Source organism: Semicossyphus pulcher, unplaced genomic scaffold (genome assembly GCF_022749685.1).
Source record: "Semicossyphus pulcher isolate SPU_LCO1_2020_fin unplaced genomic scaffold, fSemPul1.0.p SCAF_9, whole genome shotgun sequence".
NCBI classification, from domain to species: Eukaryota; Metazoa; Chordata; class Actinopteri; order Labriformes; family Labridae; genus Semicossyphus; species Semicossyphus pulcher.
This window is the reverse complement of record NW_027211770.1, coordinates 26,901,934-26,920,703: the sequence shown is the minus strand read 5'-3', so window position 1 is coordinate 26,920,703 and position 18,770 is coordinate 26,901,934. Positions and strand designations below refer to the sequence as shown.

General features: G+C 40.7%; 1 protein-coding gene across 1 annotated transcript in view; it reads right to left on the bottom strand.

The window, feature by feature from the left end:
- ntrk1 (neurotrophic tyrosine kinase, receptor, type 1) overlaps window positions 1-17,463 on the bottom strand; it is a 39,051-nt gene extending 21,588 nt beyond the window's left edge. The window contains exons 1-7 of the mRNA XM_069655909.1: window positions 17,267-17,463; window positions 10,896-10,970; window positions 9,001-9,072; window positions 5,298-5,366; window positions 3,668-3,822; window positions 2,526-2,671; window positions 398-536 (exon numbers count right to left, since the gene is read on the bottom strand). Coding sequence (XP_069512010.1) covers window positions 398-536; window positions 2,526-2,671; window positions 3,668-3,822; window positions 5,298-5,366; window positions 9,001-9,072; window positions 10,896-10,970; window positions 17,267-17,463 — 853 coding nt within the window. The remainder of the gene's footprint in view (window positions 1-397; window positions 537-2,525; window positions 2,672-3,667; window positions 3,823-5,297; window positions 5,367-9,000; window positions 9,073-10,895; window positions 10,971-17,266) is intronic.
- Between the last annotated feature and the right edge of the window lie 1,307 nt (window positions 17,464-18,770).

Below are 18,770 nucleotides of genomic sequence, written 5' to 3'. Positions count from 1 at the left end.
TCAGAAGTACAGTGTATACGCGGCGAAGGAGTTCTTTAAGAGTGAGGCGAGGAAAGTTCACTCTCTTTTGTCCTCTCATTGTATCCCTGCATTTAATGGCGAGCCATACCTGCAGCACTTCACTTCTGGTTTTAACACTTCTCACCAGTCGCCGGAGTGAGTGGCAGATGACAAAGAGCTCCATTAGAAGCATGGTGGGTGCATGCTCGTATTTGTAGAGGGGGCATTTAGAAGAAATCAGCGCAGTGCATTTTTCCTTTTCTCTGCCTGTCCACCCTGCCTGCACTCGAAAAAATGGCCCCAGTGTGCTCTCGCCCTAACCTCCATTAAGCCCCGACGACTCGTATTGAGCCTGTGAGCTTTCAAGAGTGTGGTGTTTTATTTTGCAGGCACTTACACTCAATGTCCAATTGCACCATCTCCTCACCGGGCCCAGCTTGGTTCTCGGCCTCGCAGGTTAGGTTGTGCAGGTTGTCCGAGGAGGAAACGTTGATGAGGTAGAGGAGCAGATGTAACGTGGAGCCGCTGATTCTCTCCTGCAGCAGCGGACGACAGCGCACACAGAGAGCGGAGGAGGTTAATGCAGACAGGGCACGAGTACGTATGGATCACTTAGAGGTATATACAGGGTAGAGGGATGAAATGGGATCTGATTTACTGCGCTGTCAATCAATAGATAACAACACCCAACTTTTTTTATGTGGCTTAAAGCACGGCACAGTCGACTTAAAGAGCTTTACAGCACAGTAAGAGAGGCAGATAATAAAGTGACTACTGAAAATAGTTAATAAAAATGTAACAAAGGAGTACGTTTTAAAAGTCTGCACACAGACTACAGACTTGTGTCCTCGGACAAACACAGCAACAAGCAACAACACTCAGACACGGTTAAAAGCCAGAGAGAGTGAAAGTGCATTTTAAAGTTGAAAGCATCAATAAAGCGGAGAGAGGGGAGTTTCATATTTTTTGGGGAGGCTATTGAACAAATCATATCAGCAAAACATGAAGTCCTGGATAGAGAGCAAGAAAAGAAGTCTCAGGCATTAAAGAGGTGTCGAGGAAAGGCACAGTGCTTGTGGACAAAAACCTCAGAGTCTTACCTCCCGTCACTACCTCTGAGCTAGAGGACTGAGTTTGAAATCTCCAGCTATATATTCCTTTTTTTATCTCATTAGCTGTGCTGCTACATTATTGACTGAAGCGGTTGAAAATGGGGTAAGTTAAGGATAAGTTTGCTTATATTTTATATTTTTCTTATAGCCTAATGTCACATGACAAGGCCAAGTAGTCTTCTACGTTTCGATTTGATTTGTAATATAACAGAGATTTTAACAGTTTAACAGTATTTAGTAAATCGGCATGCAGCTGTGTCTTTATTCCATCACCACCTCTATTTTCTCTACCCACAAACTTTTCAGAAACCGAAAGATGTTTTTTTGGGCCACAATATCTCTTCAAAGTTCTCCAGCTAGCATATCAGTGTGTTTCTTTTTTCAGCAACACTTTACTAGGACTCTAAAAAAAAAAAAAAGTTTTTTGGGCAAAACTTGTAAGAAAAGAAAATATATATATATATATATCTAAATAAAATTAAATAACAATTGATCTTTTATTTTGGTCAACCACCTGAAACACTTCTTAATTATACCACATTATTGAGCCCATGTAGGTGAGGTGATGTTTTGTTTTTCACAGTATCATGAGTTGTCATCCTGAAAAAAGAAATGGTTTGTTCAGGCTGGATTTGTATAGTCATGAGTTGTATTGTTTGGTTCTGTATTTGATGTATTCTGTGTTCTTGTCTTGATTTAGTCTTATTTAGTTAATTCATTTGTGTCTCATTGTTTAGAGATTATCTCCTGGAGTTCTCCTGTCAAAGTCCTGACTTTGGTTTTTAGTGTTTCCTGTTTTATTTTGAAGTTCTTGCCACATGTATGTCCTGTCTTGTTTTACTTCCTGCCTTTGTGCGTTTTCCCGCCTGTTGGGTTATGTGCCCTGCCCTTAGTGTTTTCACCTGCACCCTTGATTGTCTCACCTGTGCTCGATTAGTCTCACCTCCCCAGTGTGTTTAGTCTTTGTCTTTCCATGTCCCTGGGATAGTTCGTTGTGGTCTGTCCACGTGCAACCATCTCAGTGTTAGTTTGTTCTCAGAGTTCCCTGTGTGTATTTTCACTTTCTGATTTATTTGGATTATTTATAACCTTTTTTGTTGGACCTTTTTGCCATTGGATTTTGTTTGCCTGCCCCCCTTGGACTCCTCAAATCCGTTTTGTTTTGCCTTCTGCCTTTTTGTTTAAATAAAGATCATCTTATATCAGCCTGCATCTGGGTCCTCAACCTTTCGTTTAAAACCTAAACCTTGACTATTTTAATTATACAGTCAAATATCACATATCAAAAAAGGGGCTTTAAAAACCCTTTGTCCAGAGACCCTTTAAAAAATCACAAAAGCAACATGTGCACCAACTAGAAAATGTTATTAATATCAGTATATACTACATATTGATAGTGAAATGTGTTACTACCTGCGTGAAGAAGCGAGAGTGGAGCTGTGCCGTTCTCCACCTCACACTGGGAGTTGGACTTCCTGTCACGATGCACTCAAACGTCAGGTTTCCTCCCTCCTGAATCTTGTACTTGGACTTGGAATTGATGGTCACCTCGGGCAGACCTGAGAGCAGCAGAGGAGACAGTGTGAGCACAGAGGAGCACAGGTCGCTCATTGGATGGTAAAACTAAGCTTTCTTTTTTTAGCAGTTCTGAGAAACAAAAACTTGCTCGTATGTTTCCTGGCAACAAGATGCTCCTACTGTATGTGATTACAGAAATGGTTCTTCCCGGCATTTCACTGCACCTGCTTGTATGAGGCACTAATATGGAGAAACAGGAAGAACAAATGGCTGTTATTTTCTACTTTTTGTATCTTGTGTTGTTAAGATGTGTCTTTTTGTTACACCACAACAGAAGGAGACTTTTACACATTTTAACCGTTTTAATCTCCGAAAGCAGCTTCAGACTCCTGTGTTCATACTGGCCTTGACCATCTGTTGTAATCTTGTAAAGTTGTGTGTTTTAAACTGTCTTGTTTATGTTTTATTGATGTGATTGAGTTGTTTTTTTATTGTTTTAGCATTTGATTTTTATTTTTATTTTTTTTTTAACTTTTAAAACAATTTTTGAGGCACTTTTTAACCTTTTTCTGTTAAAGATGTGATGCAAAATAAACATATGAATCAAAAGGATTGAAAAATGTAGCTATTTTACCATTAGATATTTAAAGGTCCCCCACGGGCATGTTTTATGATTCTGAAAAATACTTTGGTTGATGTGTGTGAATTGGTCGTACCCCTCTGTTTACCTTATTAAAATTCTTAAAATATCCTCCTTTCCCTCCCTAAAAAATTCTGCAATGTAAAAAATGCAAATATTTCTTGTTCTGCTTTTTCTCTTTTAGCAGATGAATGTGTAAACGACCTTCTAGTGTAACGAACAGGCATGTTCCTGCAAAGTGAAGGTCAAATATGCAACACGCAAAACATCATTCTGAGAGGGGAGGGGCTCTCCTCATCTTTTCATGAATCACCTTCTGAATACTTTCTGATTATAAACAAACATCACAAACAACAAAATCTATCATCACAACATGGTGCGAGAAAGCTGAACGTACTGCAGTTGTCTATCACCAAAGTGTTGAGGAGAACTTCCTGCTGGTTGGTGAAACACGACAGCATCTGATTGTCCAGGTCACCTCGCTCATTCCGCTGCCACTGCTGGAGCCAGTGGAGGTCGCAGGAGCAGACGAGGGGGTTGTCCCTCAGAACCCTGAGGAGAAGAGGGAGGAACATTAGCTCTCCTGCTAAATATTCACTTTCTCATTGTTGTGATTAAATGGTTTTAACAACAGGAGTTTATTTATCACAAACATGGCTGTTTTTACTAAGCACTGGCTCACTTAATGTTTGAACACACTATGAACTTTTGTAGTTTGAAGCAAAACCATTTGGATCGAACATTAACAAGAAAATTCATACGCTCTAACTTTGGTTCTCTTCTTTTCCTAAGCTTTAAAGTCGAGGTGAAATGAAAAATGTCATTTTAATCCTTTTAGATCACATCCCCGGTAATATTGTGCATCTATTTGACAATATAGGCCAGAAAAATACAGAAAATAAATTTCTTCGTATTCTTATATCAAAATCCGATAATTTTTTCTTCCGGTAAAACTAAATTTCACGCGTGCTTACGTAAGTTAGCACCAAACAATTTCAACCAATCAATCTGCAACATTTAGCCGCAGAGCACCAAGAACGCTCGGTCAGTTAGCTAGCTACTGCGCTGTGGAGAACGTCTGTCTACACCCACTTCTCAACGATCAAATCAAATCCCTCTAATGATATGTCCCGCCTGCACGTCCTGTTTCACTCGGAAACACGTCACGATACGGAAGCTAGATACTCTCGAAATGAAGTTTCAGCTCGACTTTAAAAAACTCTGAGTGAGAACTTGAGAGAAAGAGTGGCTGTCCTGCACTGAAAAGGTTTTGACCTGTGAGTTAACCTCTGAAAAAACAGTGGCCACAGGCCCGTTTCAGCAAATGTGCAAGCTACTTGAATCCTTGTTAATTGTTTGCTCATGTTTCACGAATCAAAACAGAAACCGCCAAGGCAGCGCATACGGGTTTAGGCGTCTTCAATTTGCAGACCTACTAGATAAAGTTGACTTTTGATTTAGAGACTGTATGAAAATTATTGGAGTGGGAGGCTTAACCTGCTGTTTCCCTTTTTAAAAACGCAATGCCTACCTCCCTATTATCTCAAATAATACACTGATATTAATCAACACAAGCATATTTCCAACTCATCACAGCTCAGTAAGGAAAGGCACACTATGTAGGATACTTTGAAGCCTTGGGCCAATAACCAAGGTTATTTACAAGTTGGTCGTAAGAACGGGCAGAAACATTTTCCTATTGTGAGCCATCAAGACATTAAAGCAAATGCACCATTTCCCAAAGTAATGGTAAACAAATGATGGATCCAGTATCAAAAATATACTGTTGGCAACCTGCAACTTTTGAACCAAGACTTAAGCTGCTAAGTGAACAAATATAACCACTGAAGGGAACTGGTCACAGGCAGCGGTAGATTGTGGTGGTTTATGTTTTCTCGGTCCCTTATGCTGCTGTGTTGTTCAATCAGTCAGATTATTTTCTCCTTTCAAGCCAACTTCACCTCCTGTGAGTTCAAACTTATTTCAATGATTGAGAGTGTTCTCATTATGAACCTGAGGGCACTCACAGGTTGAGCAGGGGGAGAAAATGAAACACCCTCCAGGAGATGTGTTCAAGGTAGTTTGACGCCAGGTTCCTACGAAACAAAGAGAGAAACAAGGTGAGCAACATTCGATATGCTGTTCTACAGTAAGTAACACAAAAGTAATTCAACCTAGACGTTTGAAAAGCTTTCACTTGTGGAACATTTTATTTTCCTCAAACCTTCATCAAACCATCTCCTTAAATCTTGCTTCAAGAAACACGATACATCTTCAATAAATAATGAAACTAATTGCAGCTTCAAATTAAAGAAAAACTAAAGCACAAATGTTCTTTACACCATTGTTGTACAGTCGCGTTCTGCAGTTGAGTCACGCTGTGCTTTGATTGCTCACTTTCAGAGCAAAGCTTACCTGCTTTGAATTACTCTCAGTGGAAAACGTTAATGCATCCAAATGGGTTCTGATCAATTACCTTGGCAAGAATGTCTCGCCAGGCAGGAGCAACATTCACAAACACCTCCAGCACACCTCTCTGTGTGTTTGCTCAGTGTTCAGTACATTAGGTGATTAGTCCAGAGTCACAAACATTTCTCAGAGGAAGGATGTTGTTTCAGTTTTTGTAGCTGCACCGCCATGTTCAGTATCACAACAATTTCCATTATGTTGTGTTGACATTCATGGTCCTCAGAAGATGAATCCTACTGTCTTTGGTAATCCCGTTAGTTTTCCAACTACAGGTTAACATTTTTGGTTTGAAGTGAAATATCTTGACAGCAATCACGTTGGGGCACTGGTTCAGCTCAGTTGGTAGAGCAGGCTCCCTATCGACAGAGGCTACAGTCCTCGACACACTGATCGCAGGTACGACTCCCTGTCTGATCATTTGGTGCATGTCATCCCCCACTCTCTACTCCCCACATTTCCTGCCTCAAGACATCCATGGTCTCCCAAGGATGAACCTCATGATCCACGTACATTTTCTGGTGCCACAAACAAGTCAAGACTTCTTCTTTATTGATTGGCGCCATCAGGTAGATTTTCAACCATCTGGCAAATTTAAATCCGAACCCCTGACATTTTCTCCTCCACCACCATCATGTTGACATTTGGTGGAAATGGCGACACAATTGGTGGTTTACTGGGAATTGTCTCAACAACCGTTGGATGGATTGCCATCAAACTTTGGTACAAACATTCTCATGCCCCCCTCAGGATGAATTGTAATCCCTTTGGTGATCCTCAGAGTTTTTATCTTCCACCATAGTCAGGTTTCAATATCTCTAATCTCTATTGTACGCAGGGATGTGGATTTCCGGGAAGGCAAGTGTTCTGTTTGAGTCCGAGTAATATTGACCAATCACGTATCAGCAGGCTTCTCATTAATATCTATAAACAGACATCTGCATGCTAACACCTAACAATCTGTTTTAGATCTAAAATTTAACTTGAGATAAATTCCCTTGATCACGAAAGCCATTCAGCTTTCAGATGTCCCAACTTCCTCGAATGCATCAGATCGATCCGACCTCCGTTCAACAAACGAGGAAGTCTTGACGGGAAGTCGATTATCGCTTACCGCCCGGCATGTTCACAGGTGTCTCCAGAGGTTATATCGTCTCAGACTATAGCCGATGGGATCCGAGATCCATCACCAATGCTTTTGATTTGGTTCATGACCTTCCAACCAGCCTTAGCTGTTTTGTGTTGTGTAAAAATAAGCAAATGTTAGCTTAAATGCGAAACAAAGCTGCTGAAAAGGATGAATATAAAATGCTTGAGATCATTTTGTTTGTTGTTTTGGAAATGGTCTCCCTGACGCTTCTGTGGCACCTGAGGGAAAGTTGGGAGTCATATTATTCTATACTCCAGTTTTCCAAGAAACAGGTTAGCTTGATGACATTAGCCTTTAGCTTAAAGAATAGCTGTGGTTAAGTACAGCCTGAAAGAGCCTTTAGATTTGCTGTAGCCTCTCAGTTAGTCAAATTAAGAAGAAAATGTGATCCTACGTCTTAAAATTGTGTCTGTCAGGCTATCATACTGAACCTGTGATTGATGAATGCTTCATATCCTTTTGTCAATCCTCTCAGGCCACTAAAATATCATCACAGGGGCTCTCAAATGATCCTCAGACAGTCTAGGACCCGGGCTGTAAATAAAAACCTCCCTCAGAAGATGACAGAAAGCCACACTGGGGAGCGCACACATGGAAGTCAATACATATTCACTCTGGCAGGGCCAAGGGTTCAATTATTTGTTTTCCTTGCTCCCAAAAGTTCATGTCAGAAGGGTTAGCCATTGGGGCTTATCCATTACCGGCTCGATTCCTGCCCACAGGGGGGGAGCAGAACCGGGAATAGCGGCTCATTTTCCTTTCGTCATTCGCAAGAAATGTAATTTTATAAAAGACGATTCTGGGAGGATTGTGGATAAAGAGTAGAGAGGAAGGGAAGTGCTTCTAGCCATCATGTCCCCTGCTTAGATCGGTTATAGTCTGTCCGTCTCAATCTCAGAAACACATCTGTCACACAGAAGCCCCCCAAGCCCAGCCCACCCTCTCGCTCCACAGTGAAATATTGATTAAGTGATAATGGACCCTTAGTGGAGTGTATTTATTATGCATCAGTTGTCGATAATCCGCCAAAGTGAGCGAGTAAAAGGTGACTGGTGGATGTCTTCTCCAATTTCTCGAGCTCACCCCGCCTAAGACCGCGTACAACCCCCCCCCCCCACCTGTCTTTCAGATAAACAACATCGGACATGTCGCACACTCAGTAAAACGATGAGGACAAGATGGTAGCGATAAGGGTCAGAGGCTGATGAATAGACAGATTTGATGCCTTCAATCGACTCGTTGGGTCTGGATTGTCGGGTTGTTTTCTGTTTTTCGGAAATTAAAAGACGGAAAGAATCGACATGGTTTAACTTTTAAAAACTTAATAAAAAGAGAAAATATAACTGCTAGACAGCATGCTGTTCTGTTTTCTAGATATTTGCTAAAATTAGGTGATTACTGGTTAATATAAGTTTCCTATCGCACACAACGGAACATTTCTGGTACCATACATGCAGCAAACAAAGGAAAACAATTGCAGAATTAAATGAGTTCCAAGCTTTACCCAAAGACTCCTCTATTGATTTTTATGCCTTTATCTGTTGATTAGTTTTTCTTAAAACAATCGGTGACTATTTAGTCTATAAAATATCTTGAGAAGTGTGAGAAAGCTCATCACAATTGCATATATCTTTAAAAAACTAAAATAAATCGCCTATTTTGTTTTACCAAGAGCAAAAAATGAAACAAATTCAATGTATAACTATATAAATAAGTATATAAGTATAGCAAATTGTCCTATTAGATAAACTTAATCCCGTACGTAAGAATACTAATGAATCAAGACTGAGCTGTAATTATGATAGGATCCCAAAGACTATTTTCAACAACCACATTTACTTCATATCTGCCTAGAAAGAAAAGTTTTAATAGAATTTGTGGCTCCAGTATCAAATGAGCTCACACTTTTACCAGATATCCGCATGAGTAATACACCTACTTGAACAAGGACTGAGTCACTGTGATTTTGGGAAATGTAGCCCTCACTTCATGTGACATGTGCAGCACTAAATGGCCGTCTCTCTGAGTGACACGAACAAATAGGCTGACCCCCACACAGGTCACAACATGACACGGGGGCGAGACAATCCTTTTGTATCGACAAGGACACTTACACATACTGCAGCTTGAGATTGTTTTGGAAGGCATTGGCGGAGATGAGCCTCAGTTTACAAGATGTGACGGTGCTGGAGAGAGGGGGAGAAAGCACAATGACATGAACATAGAACAAGAAATAAAGCATCAAAACTAAGAGCTGAAACTTTGGTGAGTTTGTTTGAGAGGGACAAAAGCAGGGGTTACATTGTTGTACCAGTGGATTGTGCTCACCCTTTTGTCCAAGTTGATAAATTCACATTGCTTGTACTCACATTTAAGAACCCCAAATCAATCAGTTTTGGGTATTTTCCTAATAAAATGATTAATCTATCATTAAAAGGTGCTGTCAATCATATTTACGTTTAACGTATAACGTTTATCCATCTAAGACAAGGAGCGGTTGACCGTTAGCTAAAAACCTAATCTTGTGTGTAAAACCAGTCAAGCTTTTAATTTCTCGACATGTGAGTCAGTGTTTACAGGGTAATAATTGCTAATAGCATTAGTGTGAACATCTAAAGAGTTAGATTTTTGTTTTGCTTTGTTTGTAGCCTTTTCAAAAACCAAAATACAAGAGCGAAACTGGATTAAAAAAAATGGATTTAACTGCTGCAATAGTTAGCATATCCGGATAACTATCTTGAACTATTTTTATATTTCATAAAGAATTGCTGTTTTCACATCAAACACACCCACTATTAAGTACCAACTCTATTTTGGCTGTTGGTTCTGGATGCTATCAAAATTTTAGCTAACACGCTAGCAGCTGTCCTGCTTTTGATTGTGTTAGAGGAAGTTATACCACAGTAGCCTGAGCAAAACACATTAGTTGATTAAGTCCTCATCTTAACAGCATTTTCACTTGTAAAATTAATGAAAAAAAAAACAGTTTGAAAATACAATTACACAAACTAAGCAGCCAAAAAACTGCTTAGATAGCATAGGCTACAAGATCTAATCATAATTTTTTCCTTACTATAATGCTTGTTTGTCATTTTACCAGGGACATGCAGCTTGAGCCTCGTCTTTTAGCATGATTGTAAACTATGTTGTGCTGCTATAACCATAGAAACAGCTGGAGATACTTTTCAACCTACTTATGAAGCTAACATTAGCTTAATTAGCTAGCTAGAGCTGGAAACAAATCTGCTAGCGAAGTTTCGAATGTTGACTGACCGTCGCCTGCTCAAAAATCTGCTTTTGTCGACCTCTGTCTGAAATAAAGGACCTATTGCTTCATAAGTGCAATTATGAACTGAACTGGAAGTGTATATTGAATTGAATACTAGACTGAGAATTGTATTTACAAAACAAACAGGAGTTATTGCAGTAAAGAAGTATAACATACAATATGTTAGCTTGCTATGTGGAACAATATATCATTGAACATTTGTCATTGTCTTACAATATATTGTCAGTTATCAAGATAGTTTGTCATTTTACATGTATGCAGCTTTAGCTTCAGTCTTTGAGTATTTTTTATGCTTCTTTAAACAGCTGGAGCCACTTTTCAACAAACTTATGAACATAGCATTAGCCTTATTGGCTAGCTAGCTAGAGCTGAAAACAAATCTGCTAGCAGAGATAGTTTTGAAGTTTATTTCAAATGTCAACTGACAGTTTCCTGCTCTAAATGAGAAACCTGTTTGTTTTTACCGTTACCTGAAAAAAAGTGGTTAATCTGTCAAGTTATAATCAGAGACTGCGTGAGAGTGAAAACATAGCAACAGTTAGCGAGTGGGGGCTCGTTAACTGAACTTGAACTTATATTGAATTGGTTTCACAGAACAAACAGTTCTAAGTGTAGAAATACAGTGTTACATCTTTAGCTTACTGTCTGGAAGAATCATTGAACATTCGCCATTGTGTTACAGTATGTTGTTAAAGTTGTAGCTATAAAAGCATTACTTACAGGTTCTTTAGCTCTTTGTAGTTAACAAGATCGATCTCTGTTATATTCTCCAGGCCTGCTTGGTTCTCTATGTATCTGGTAAAGAAAGGAAGGAGAAAGACAAGAGAGAAAGTTGAAGGTAGATACATACATCTTGCTGTGACCTTCAGCCTTTTGTTGTTATGATGATAAGCCCATGAATGAAAATAATGGATAGAAAAGAAACACTTGACACAACAAAAAAGAAGCACTCATTGAGCGGGGACACGCAAAATAATGAAATAAAGGAGTTTATCATCATTTTTGTTCATCATTTCAGGGGATTTGAGCTGGACCAAAGACAGGGTACAAAAGAACAACACATTTTTCATTTCTCAGCGTGCTCTCATGGGATGACGATAAATTGCTCGCCACTAATATGGAACTGTTAGCTCTCATGTAACATCACATTGTTGTATTTTGTTTGTTGTTTGATGCCCAGGAACTGACAAACTGACTTTAGCTGCAAGGGTGACATTAGGCAGGTGACCTAAACCTTTGTGGTTTATGGTATCAATAATAAACGCATGGTTGATGTTGTGAAATGGTCGCAGTTTGGTTAGGTTTAGGCACAAACGCTACTTGGTTAGATTTATGCACCAAAACTCCTCGGTTGGTTTAAGAAAAGATTATGGGTTGGGTGAAAATAAGTCCCTTAGTTGGCCAAGTAAACCGTTGTGTTCAATATGTTATTAGCGGTAGATGTTGACTTATGGTTGCACACAGCACAGTTAGCCGTCTTGTTAACGTTAGTTTAATCTGACCATTGACCCGTACCTTGTCCCTTTGTCCATTTTTTCGCTCTTTATATTACCCACAGTCCTCTGTGACATTTGCAGGTATTGTGACATGCTATCGCAGCCAACTATTACCAACTGTTTTTTGGCAGTTGGTTCTGGATGCTAACAGAATTTAAGCTAACGTTAGCAACTCTGTCCTGCTTTTGATTGTGTTAGAGGAAGTTATACCACAGCAACCTCAGCAAAACAAACCAGTTAAGCAAAGATCTCATCTTAAAACCTTTTTTTGTCAAATAAATGTAAAAACTGTTTGAAAATACAATTATACAAGCTAGACAAGCCAAAAAGAGTTTTGTTCATTGACCCATATTTTGTCGGTTTGGCAATATTTTTGCTCTTTATACTCCTCACAGTCCTTTGTGACATTTGCAGGTGATGTGACACGCCATCACTGCACTATATGAAAAAGATAAGAGCCTACATTGCGTGAAATGAAGGAAGAAAAGCAAAAATTGTGCTATGTTAAAATGTAAAATGGTTAGCATGATACTCAGACGCCATTTGGTGAGACCAGGCTGCATTTTTGAGTCGAAGAAAAGACCACAAAAAGTTTGTAAAGAAGAGAAATGCCGGTCTACTGGGAGATGATAATTCCCACTAAACACCAAAAGCAACGGAAGAATTGAGATGGAGTCACCTTTATGTCAATACTTGGCAGCTAATTACGTAAACAATAAATCCTCTTTTAAAGGCATCATTTTTCAGAATTGGAAAGAGAAACAGGAAAGAAAAAGGATTGGACGAAACACATAAAATATGGGAGCAATTGGCATCTGTAACCACAATTATGTGAATCAAGAGATAATAGAAGAAGAGTAGCATCCAAATTCAACCCCACTCTGAAACATCTGACCTCCTTGACATCCACCAAACAAGCCAACAGCAGATAACAAAACAAGCCGAGAAGATCCAGGGACCCACAAACCTCATTTAAGAGCTTAATCTACTGCTAGTGTGGAAAAAAGAATACCTTTAAAGATGCCAGGTAGAGGAGGCTGATGGGAAAGTATTTTCCAGACACAGCCAACCTCAGAATTACTAGTGAGCTGTGGATCAATTCAGCACTCAACACAAGGACAGCGAGCTCTTTTCATGAGATGTCTGAATAGACTGCCGGACCTACCAAGGATCTCGCTGGAGCAATCGGTCCACCTCATTCTCTGCCCTGCTCCACCTCTCACTACACCCCCTCCTGTGCTGCTTCTGTTGCCCATTTAGTTCAGGAGGACACTTCTTTAACATGATTCATATACTGAAGGATTTTCATGAATCTGAGGGTCTTTAGCCCTGTCTCGAAAACATCATAATATCCTTGGGGAATCCTTTGTCTCCACCGAAAATGAACCACATAATCACAGTAAGAAAGGAGAGCGCCTTGAGCGGACACAATGGAAGACGATTGGAAAAACATGGACTGTTTATGTGCGTCAAGAGCAACCAAAGACATGAACATATTCTTAAAGCAGTTACAGATTATTGAGTCTATTTTAAGGGCGATGTGGTAACGTTGGACAACAATTGTGGACAAAACAGACAAACGAACTCTGAGGTTTTATTTATTAGCATTAGCTAACTCTAAAACAAACTGGATATCTGAATTAAACAAGTGTAGTTTGAATAATATTTGATCAATGTTTTGTTTTTTCAAATAATATTTTTTTTTTAAATATGTCACAAATCGATGCAACAGAAACACAGATTACATCTATTTATTCCATGCGTTAGGTCTTCAGTGTCAAACGTTTGTGCCTACATTACCCACAATGCAACTAATTTCAGTTTGGTACAAGAAACAGTGTGTTATGCTAGTAGTGGCTAACAAAGTATTGACCTGGTTGCCCCTTTCTGACTCAACTTTTTTTTTGTCATTTTCAAAGTCGTCTTTATCCCCAATCGCTGACTCGAGTGACATCATTTGAGGCCATTTAGCAGACTTCATACATCTCCCTTTGGAGCCTCAAACGGCTCTATTCAACGTTACATATTATGAGTATAAACGTTTAACTGCTGAACAGAAGATGTCTAATACAGTACATCACTGAAAAGTCCCTCCTTACGTGTATGTGCACTTACAATTTCCACATCACACTTTAGGGCCTGTGTCCACTAACACCAGGGAAAAAAAGACATTCACGTATTCGCTTGAATATTAGCATTGAGATACTTTCAACATAAGCCTTACTGAATCCATTTGTCTTGGTTGAAAGATGATTAAAATGTGCTTTTAGTACTTTTTTCTAATGGGTCGTACGTATGAGAGGATTTGTAGCATTTCTGCCACAGCAGTTTAATGCGCTCTGTGGGTCAGATCCAGCAACTGTTGCTCCTGATAGCCTGCTATTTCTGGTTGGATGGACGGATGGATGGATGGATGGATAGAACGATAGGTTGATCAATGGAACAATAGAAAGATGGATAGTATGGTAGAACAATAGATAGATTTATTAAGAGATAGAGATAGAACAATGAACGATAGATCGATCAATCGATAGCTAGATAGATAGATAGATAGAACGATAGATCGATCAATAGACAGAGAACAATAGATAGAAAGATAGAAAGATAGATCGATAGAATGATAGAATGATAGATAGATAGAACAATAGATAGATTTATATATATATATTTATATAGATAGAAAAATGAACGATAGATAAATCGATAGATAGGTAGATAAATAGATAGAACGATAGATAGAACAATAGATCAATCGATTGATCGATAGATAGATAGATTGATAGAACGATAGATCGATTGATAGAACGATAGATCGATTGATAGAACGATAGATAGAGAGATCCGACGTGCAGTCATCCCTGCTTGTCGACAGCCTCTTCCAGCATGTGGGATTGTTTCGAGCGTCCACTTCTCTGTTTGTCAGCTGCAGCACACAAACCTTTTTATTCATGTCTGATTGACCCGCGCAGCAATAATGTGATTACAGGGCAGGTGGGCCCAGGATCACCCATCGCCCTTACTTATTGGATTGAGCCAAGTGGGTTGTATATCATCTATTGTTCCCCGGGTGGGGGCATTGACTGGCAATTCACAAAATTGAATTTATAACTCAGCGTATGATGAATTTCGGGCCCTGTTCCACGGTTAATGGCCCCTTGTTTGTTCCACGTATCGGCTGTATTTCCTCGCACAGCCAGCCAATACGGCAAAGTGTTGTTGTTTGCTGGCATGTCGAGCAGCGCGGTAAACAGAAGCAGAGAAAGGCCCGCTCGCTTATTGATCGAGCGCTTCAGAGAGAATGTCAAGCCTCACCCTGAGCTCTGCGAAACATGTCGAGCTGCAGGTACAAGGATTTACCTCAGAGGTAGGAGAGAGAGAGAGAGGAGGAGAGAGGGGGGTAGAGGTAAAAAGCGGCGGTAAATTGACTAGCTCCACGGAAATAGCGTTTGAACAAATGTAGTTCCTTCTTAACAAGTGCTAATTGCTCAGATCCGGGGACAGGAACAAAGAGAGAACAGCGTGGCGGTGCAGAGAGTGACATTTACTTTTCCATGTTGGAGCTGATGGTGGGTTGCATAATAATACAGCAGCCCTCTTTAAATCACAGGTGGTCAGTTTCTACTTCTTTCTCCATGCAAAGTTTCAAAAAGCCAAGCTTAAATAACAGTCATCTGCTGCTGACGTGCTACAGCGGAGCGACAAGCCTCACTTCATCCGAGCAATAACTTGGACGGGCTTCATTCAAACACCTCCCCACAGGGTGTGTCTGACCATAAAGGTGTTTAAATCTAAAGTGTGACATGTTCGGCTGTAAAGAAAGCAGCCTCCAAAACCACCAGCATCAAGTGAATTCATCATCTTTTCTGCTTCATCTCTCGAGCAGCAGAGAGGGAGCACGAATTAGGTCAGAACATCCTCAGAGGTACACGCAGGTCAGCGCTCATCAGGAATGGAATTTAAATTTGAGCCTGAGAAATTGAGAAATACTTTCCCCTGCTGGAGAGTATCTGAGATTAAAGCATGTGAGTCTCCACTGTGAATGAAAGCATGGCACATGAAGTCATGATTTGTTAACCTTGAGATCAAAGGACACGTGCATCTTGTCCTTCTACCTGGAGTACGTATCTTACATATGAAAGATAAAAGAGGTTTCTGACGGAGGGAGGAGACAGCTTCATGTCACAGAGTTTATGTAACCTGCCCTGATAAAGCTCAGTTTTTAGTGTTAAATCTTAACAAATGATACCTAAAGCTGTGTTTTTTTTACTTAAACACTTATAAGTTCTTATTCAGTCAAGAATATTTGATGTTTTGGACAAAAAATAAGATTTAAAACCAAGCTTATCCCAAAAACTGCAGTAAAATAAGTTTTAAATAGAAGAAATGTGGTTATAAAGTATATTTTGGTGATACAAGAAGATAGCAGACAGCAGATTTAAGATTCAGGCTAAAATAACATAATAATAATGTATAATTAGTAATAAAGTTCATTGAACATGAGACGTTGGATCTCCAGACCCAAAATGAGGGCACGTTTTACATCTCAATTGACACCAACAGCATTTTTTCTGACAGTATTTAGTATTTTGAAACATAAAACAACAATAAAATTGCTGCTTTTATAACCCAACAAAAGCTGGAGTTGCTACGTTTTCGAGGTGATGTTTTCCACAACACTACCGCCGACGTCCTTCAAAGACCCCGAGGCCACACTTTGAGGCACACTGGACGATCTGGACGACAAGTTCCCATCACTCTGTGCGGGTTATTGTCAGCAGCAATCCATAATTGATTTCCAGTGACCAAAGTGACTAAATTACTGACGTGCTAATGCTCCTCAAATAGCACTTGATTTACGTTACATGAAGTAGCATCTGGATTCTGCTGCTCACTCACAAACTCTGCGCACGGTATGAAAGCAGCGTAGGATCTTGTTGTATAAAAAACAAGACGATTTGAATTTCACTCATTGTGATCTTCATGCACATACTCTTCGCCGTAATTATCTCTAGCTAGCGTCGGATGTTTGCTTAGAACATCTTCATGGTAACAGTGTGATAAACTAATGCAACAATTCTACGAGATATAAGAAAGAGCACGGATTCAATCTGACTAAAGAACCAAAAAAGTGACACCTGCATCCGTTTGCATGCAGAGAAGCACCTGTTGTTCTGAGTCAAAGCAACGGAAACGACTTTGTTGCACAAACTTGAATGACACGGTAAAAGTAACAACTCCATCTTGCTCCACTGGATGCTGCGTTTGAACCACTCAATGAGAGAACTTCTCCAATGACTGGAGAGTAGTTTCTATTATTCTGCACTCCTCGACTAGATCAGCAGCTCCTACACCATTGTAGAAAACACAAACTCGTCCACAACAGTTTTCAGATCAAATAGAACTCTTCCAGTTGGCCCCATAAAACCAAACCTCGACCACTGAGACACCTGAAACTTATTCAACACCAACCTAGAGTGCTCAGATTAAGGGAACAAAGAAGCTTGGCAAACCACCAACATCCAGGCGTACGAGGGCATCCGATACACTTATCCTCCGTTAGAAGCACATGCAGAGCAGGTGTCACATCATACTCACATCTCTGTCACGTTCTCGCTCTCTTGCGCTGCCAGCGCCGGGATGCTGGTGATACCATCGAGCTCCAGGCACTGCAGCATGGCGAAAGAGCACCGGCAAGCCGCCGGGCAGCCTCCCAACGTGGGCGCCGGTGCCAGGCTGAGCAGGGCGAGCACCAGGGGCAGGAGAGGTGCCAGGGCCCGGGGTGCCACAGCCATGCTGGAAAGAGGATCTGCTCAGCACCAGCGGAGAGGGTTTTGGCAGCTGTGGCTGTAGACTTAATATCACCTAATGAAGAGAGGCTCTTCTCGTGGATCCTCTGGCAGGGTTGAGATCCCAGCTGGTGTCAGGGTCTGGTGCTGAGCCACAGCTGTACTGAGCAGCAGGACGGACAGGCAGGCAGGCAGGCAGGCAGGCAAGGGGCCTCTGGGGACATGGTGGTAGTGGGCTGCAGCCTCTCCCTCTCTCTCTTCCTCTCCTCCACGATGAAGGGAGGGGCAAGATAACAGGGGCTAGAGTCACCAGACACCTCCGAGGGGGGAAGAGGGTGGGGAGGGGTGAAGGGTGTGTGTTGATGATGATGAGGAGGAGGAGATGTTGATGGAGATCTCATCGGCCCCCCCCCTGGGTGAGAGGTCTGCTGTCCCGCCAGAAGTCAGGGCTCCTGGGTGCCTGGCTGTGTGCAGGAGCGCTCTCACACTCGCACTAACACTGCTGAAGAAACATCCTGCTGTATGCGTGCACGGATGCATCTCTGCTCAGGGGGAATTGATTGTTGGAAGGTTCCTGATTGTTGAGACTCAGGAGGTCTGTGATGAATTTAATGGCTGTGCGAAAGTAGGAAGGGGTGGGGAGATGTGCTATCTGTGAACTCACAGCAGGGTTTAATAATAGGAAATGAAAGTAGGACTCTGAGATTGTTGTTTTATTATATGCGTACATATTCAGTGTTGTAAGTCTTGTAAGAGTTGCAAACAATTTGCAAGTAGCTCAGTCTGATTGTGACAAGCTCAAGAGGCACTTTTACTAATTTCATGTTATGTAGCCAACATGAGTTTAGCGGTAGATACACGGCAATACTTTGCTTTTGAACTTCAGCATTACCTCTTGCATTTAAAGTGGAAAACTATTTTATATACATGAAATTAGGCTCGAATAATCAACTGGAAACTGCTTCTGAGGGATTCTGAGTTGAAGCGAGATCCCAGACGTCTCTGTTCGAGGCTAGCAGAGGTAGAAGTATACAAATACATGGCTCAAGGAGAATACAGTTAATACAAGTCGAATAAAAGTGCTAATCTAACCCATTGACTGGTGTAAAAGTTCAAAGTTCAGGCTCTGAAATGTACTGTAAGGTAAATTATAAGGCTATTAGTGACAACGACCCAAATGCTACACTTTGTTGTCGAGTAACAAAAAGACTCTTTACGCTGGAAGAATCTAAATTCAAAATGACTAAAAACAAACTTGGAACAAAGGCTCCTGACTTGGACGGCACACGAATGACTGACATGACGATCTGGCA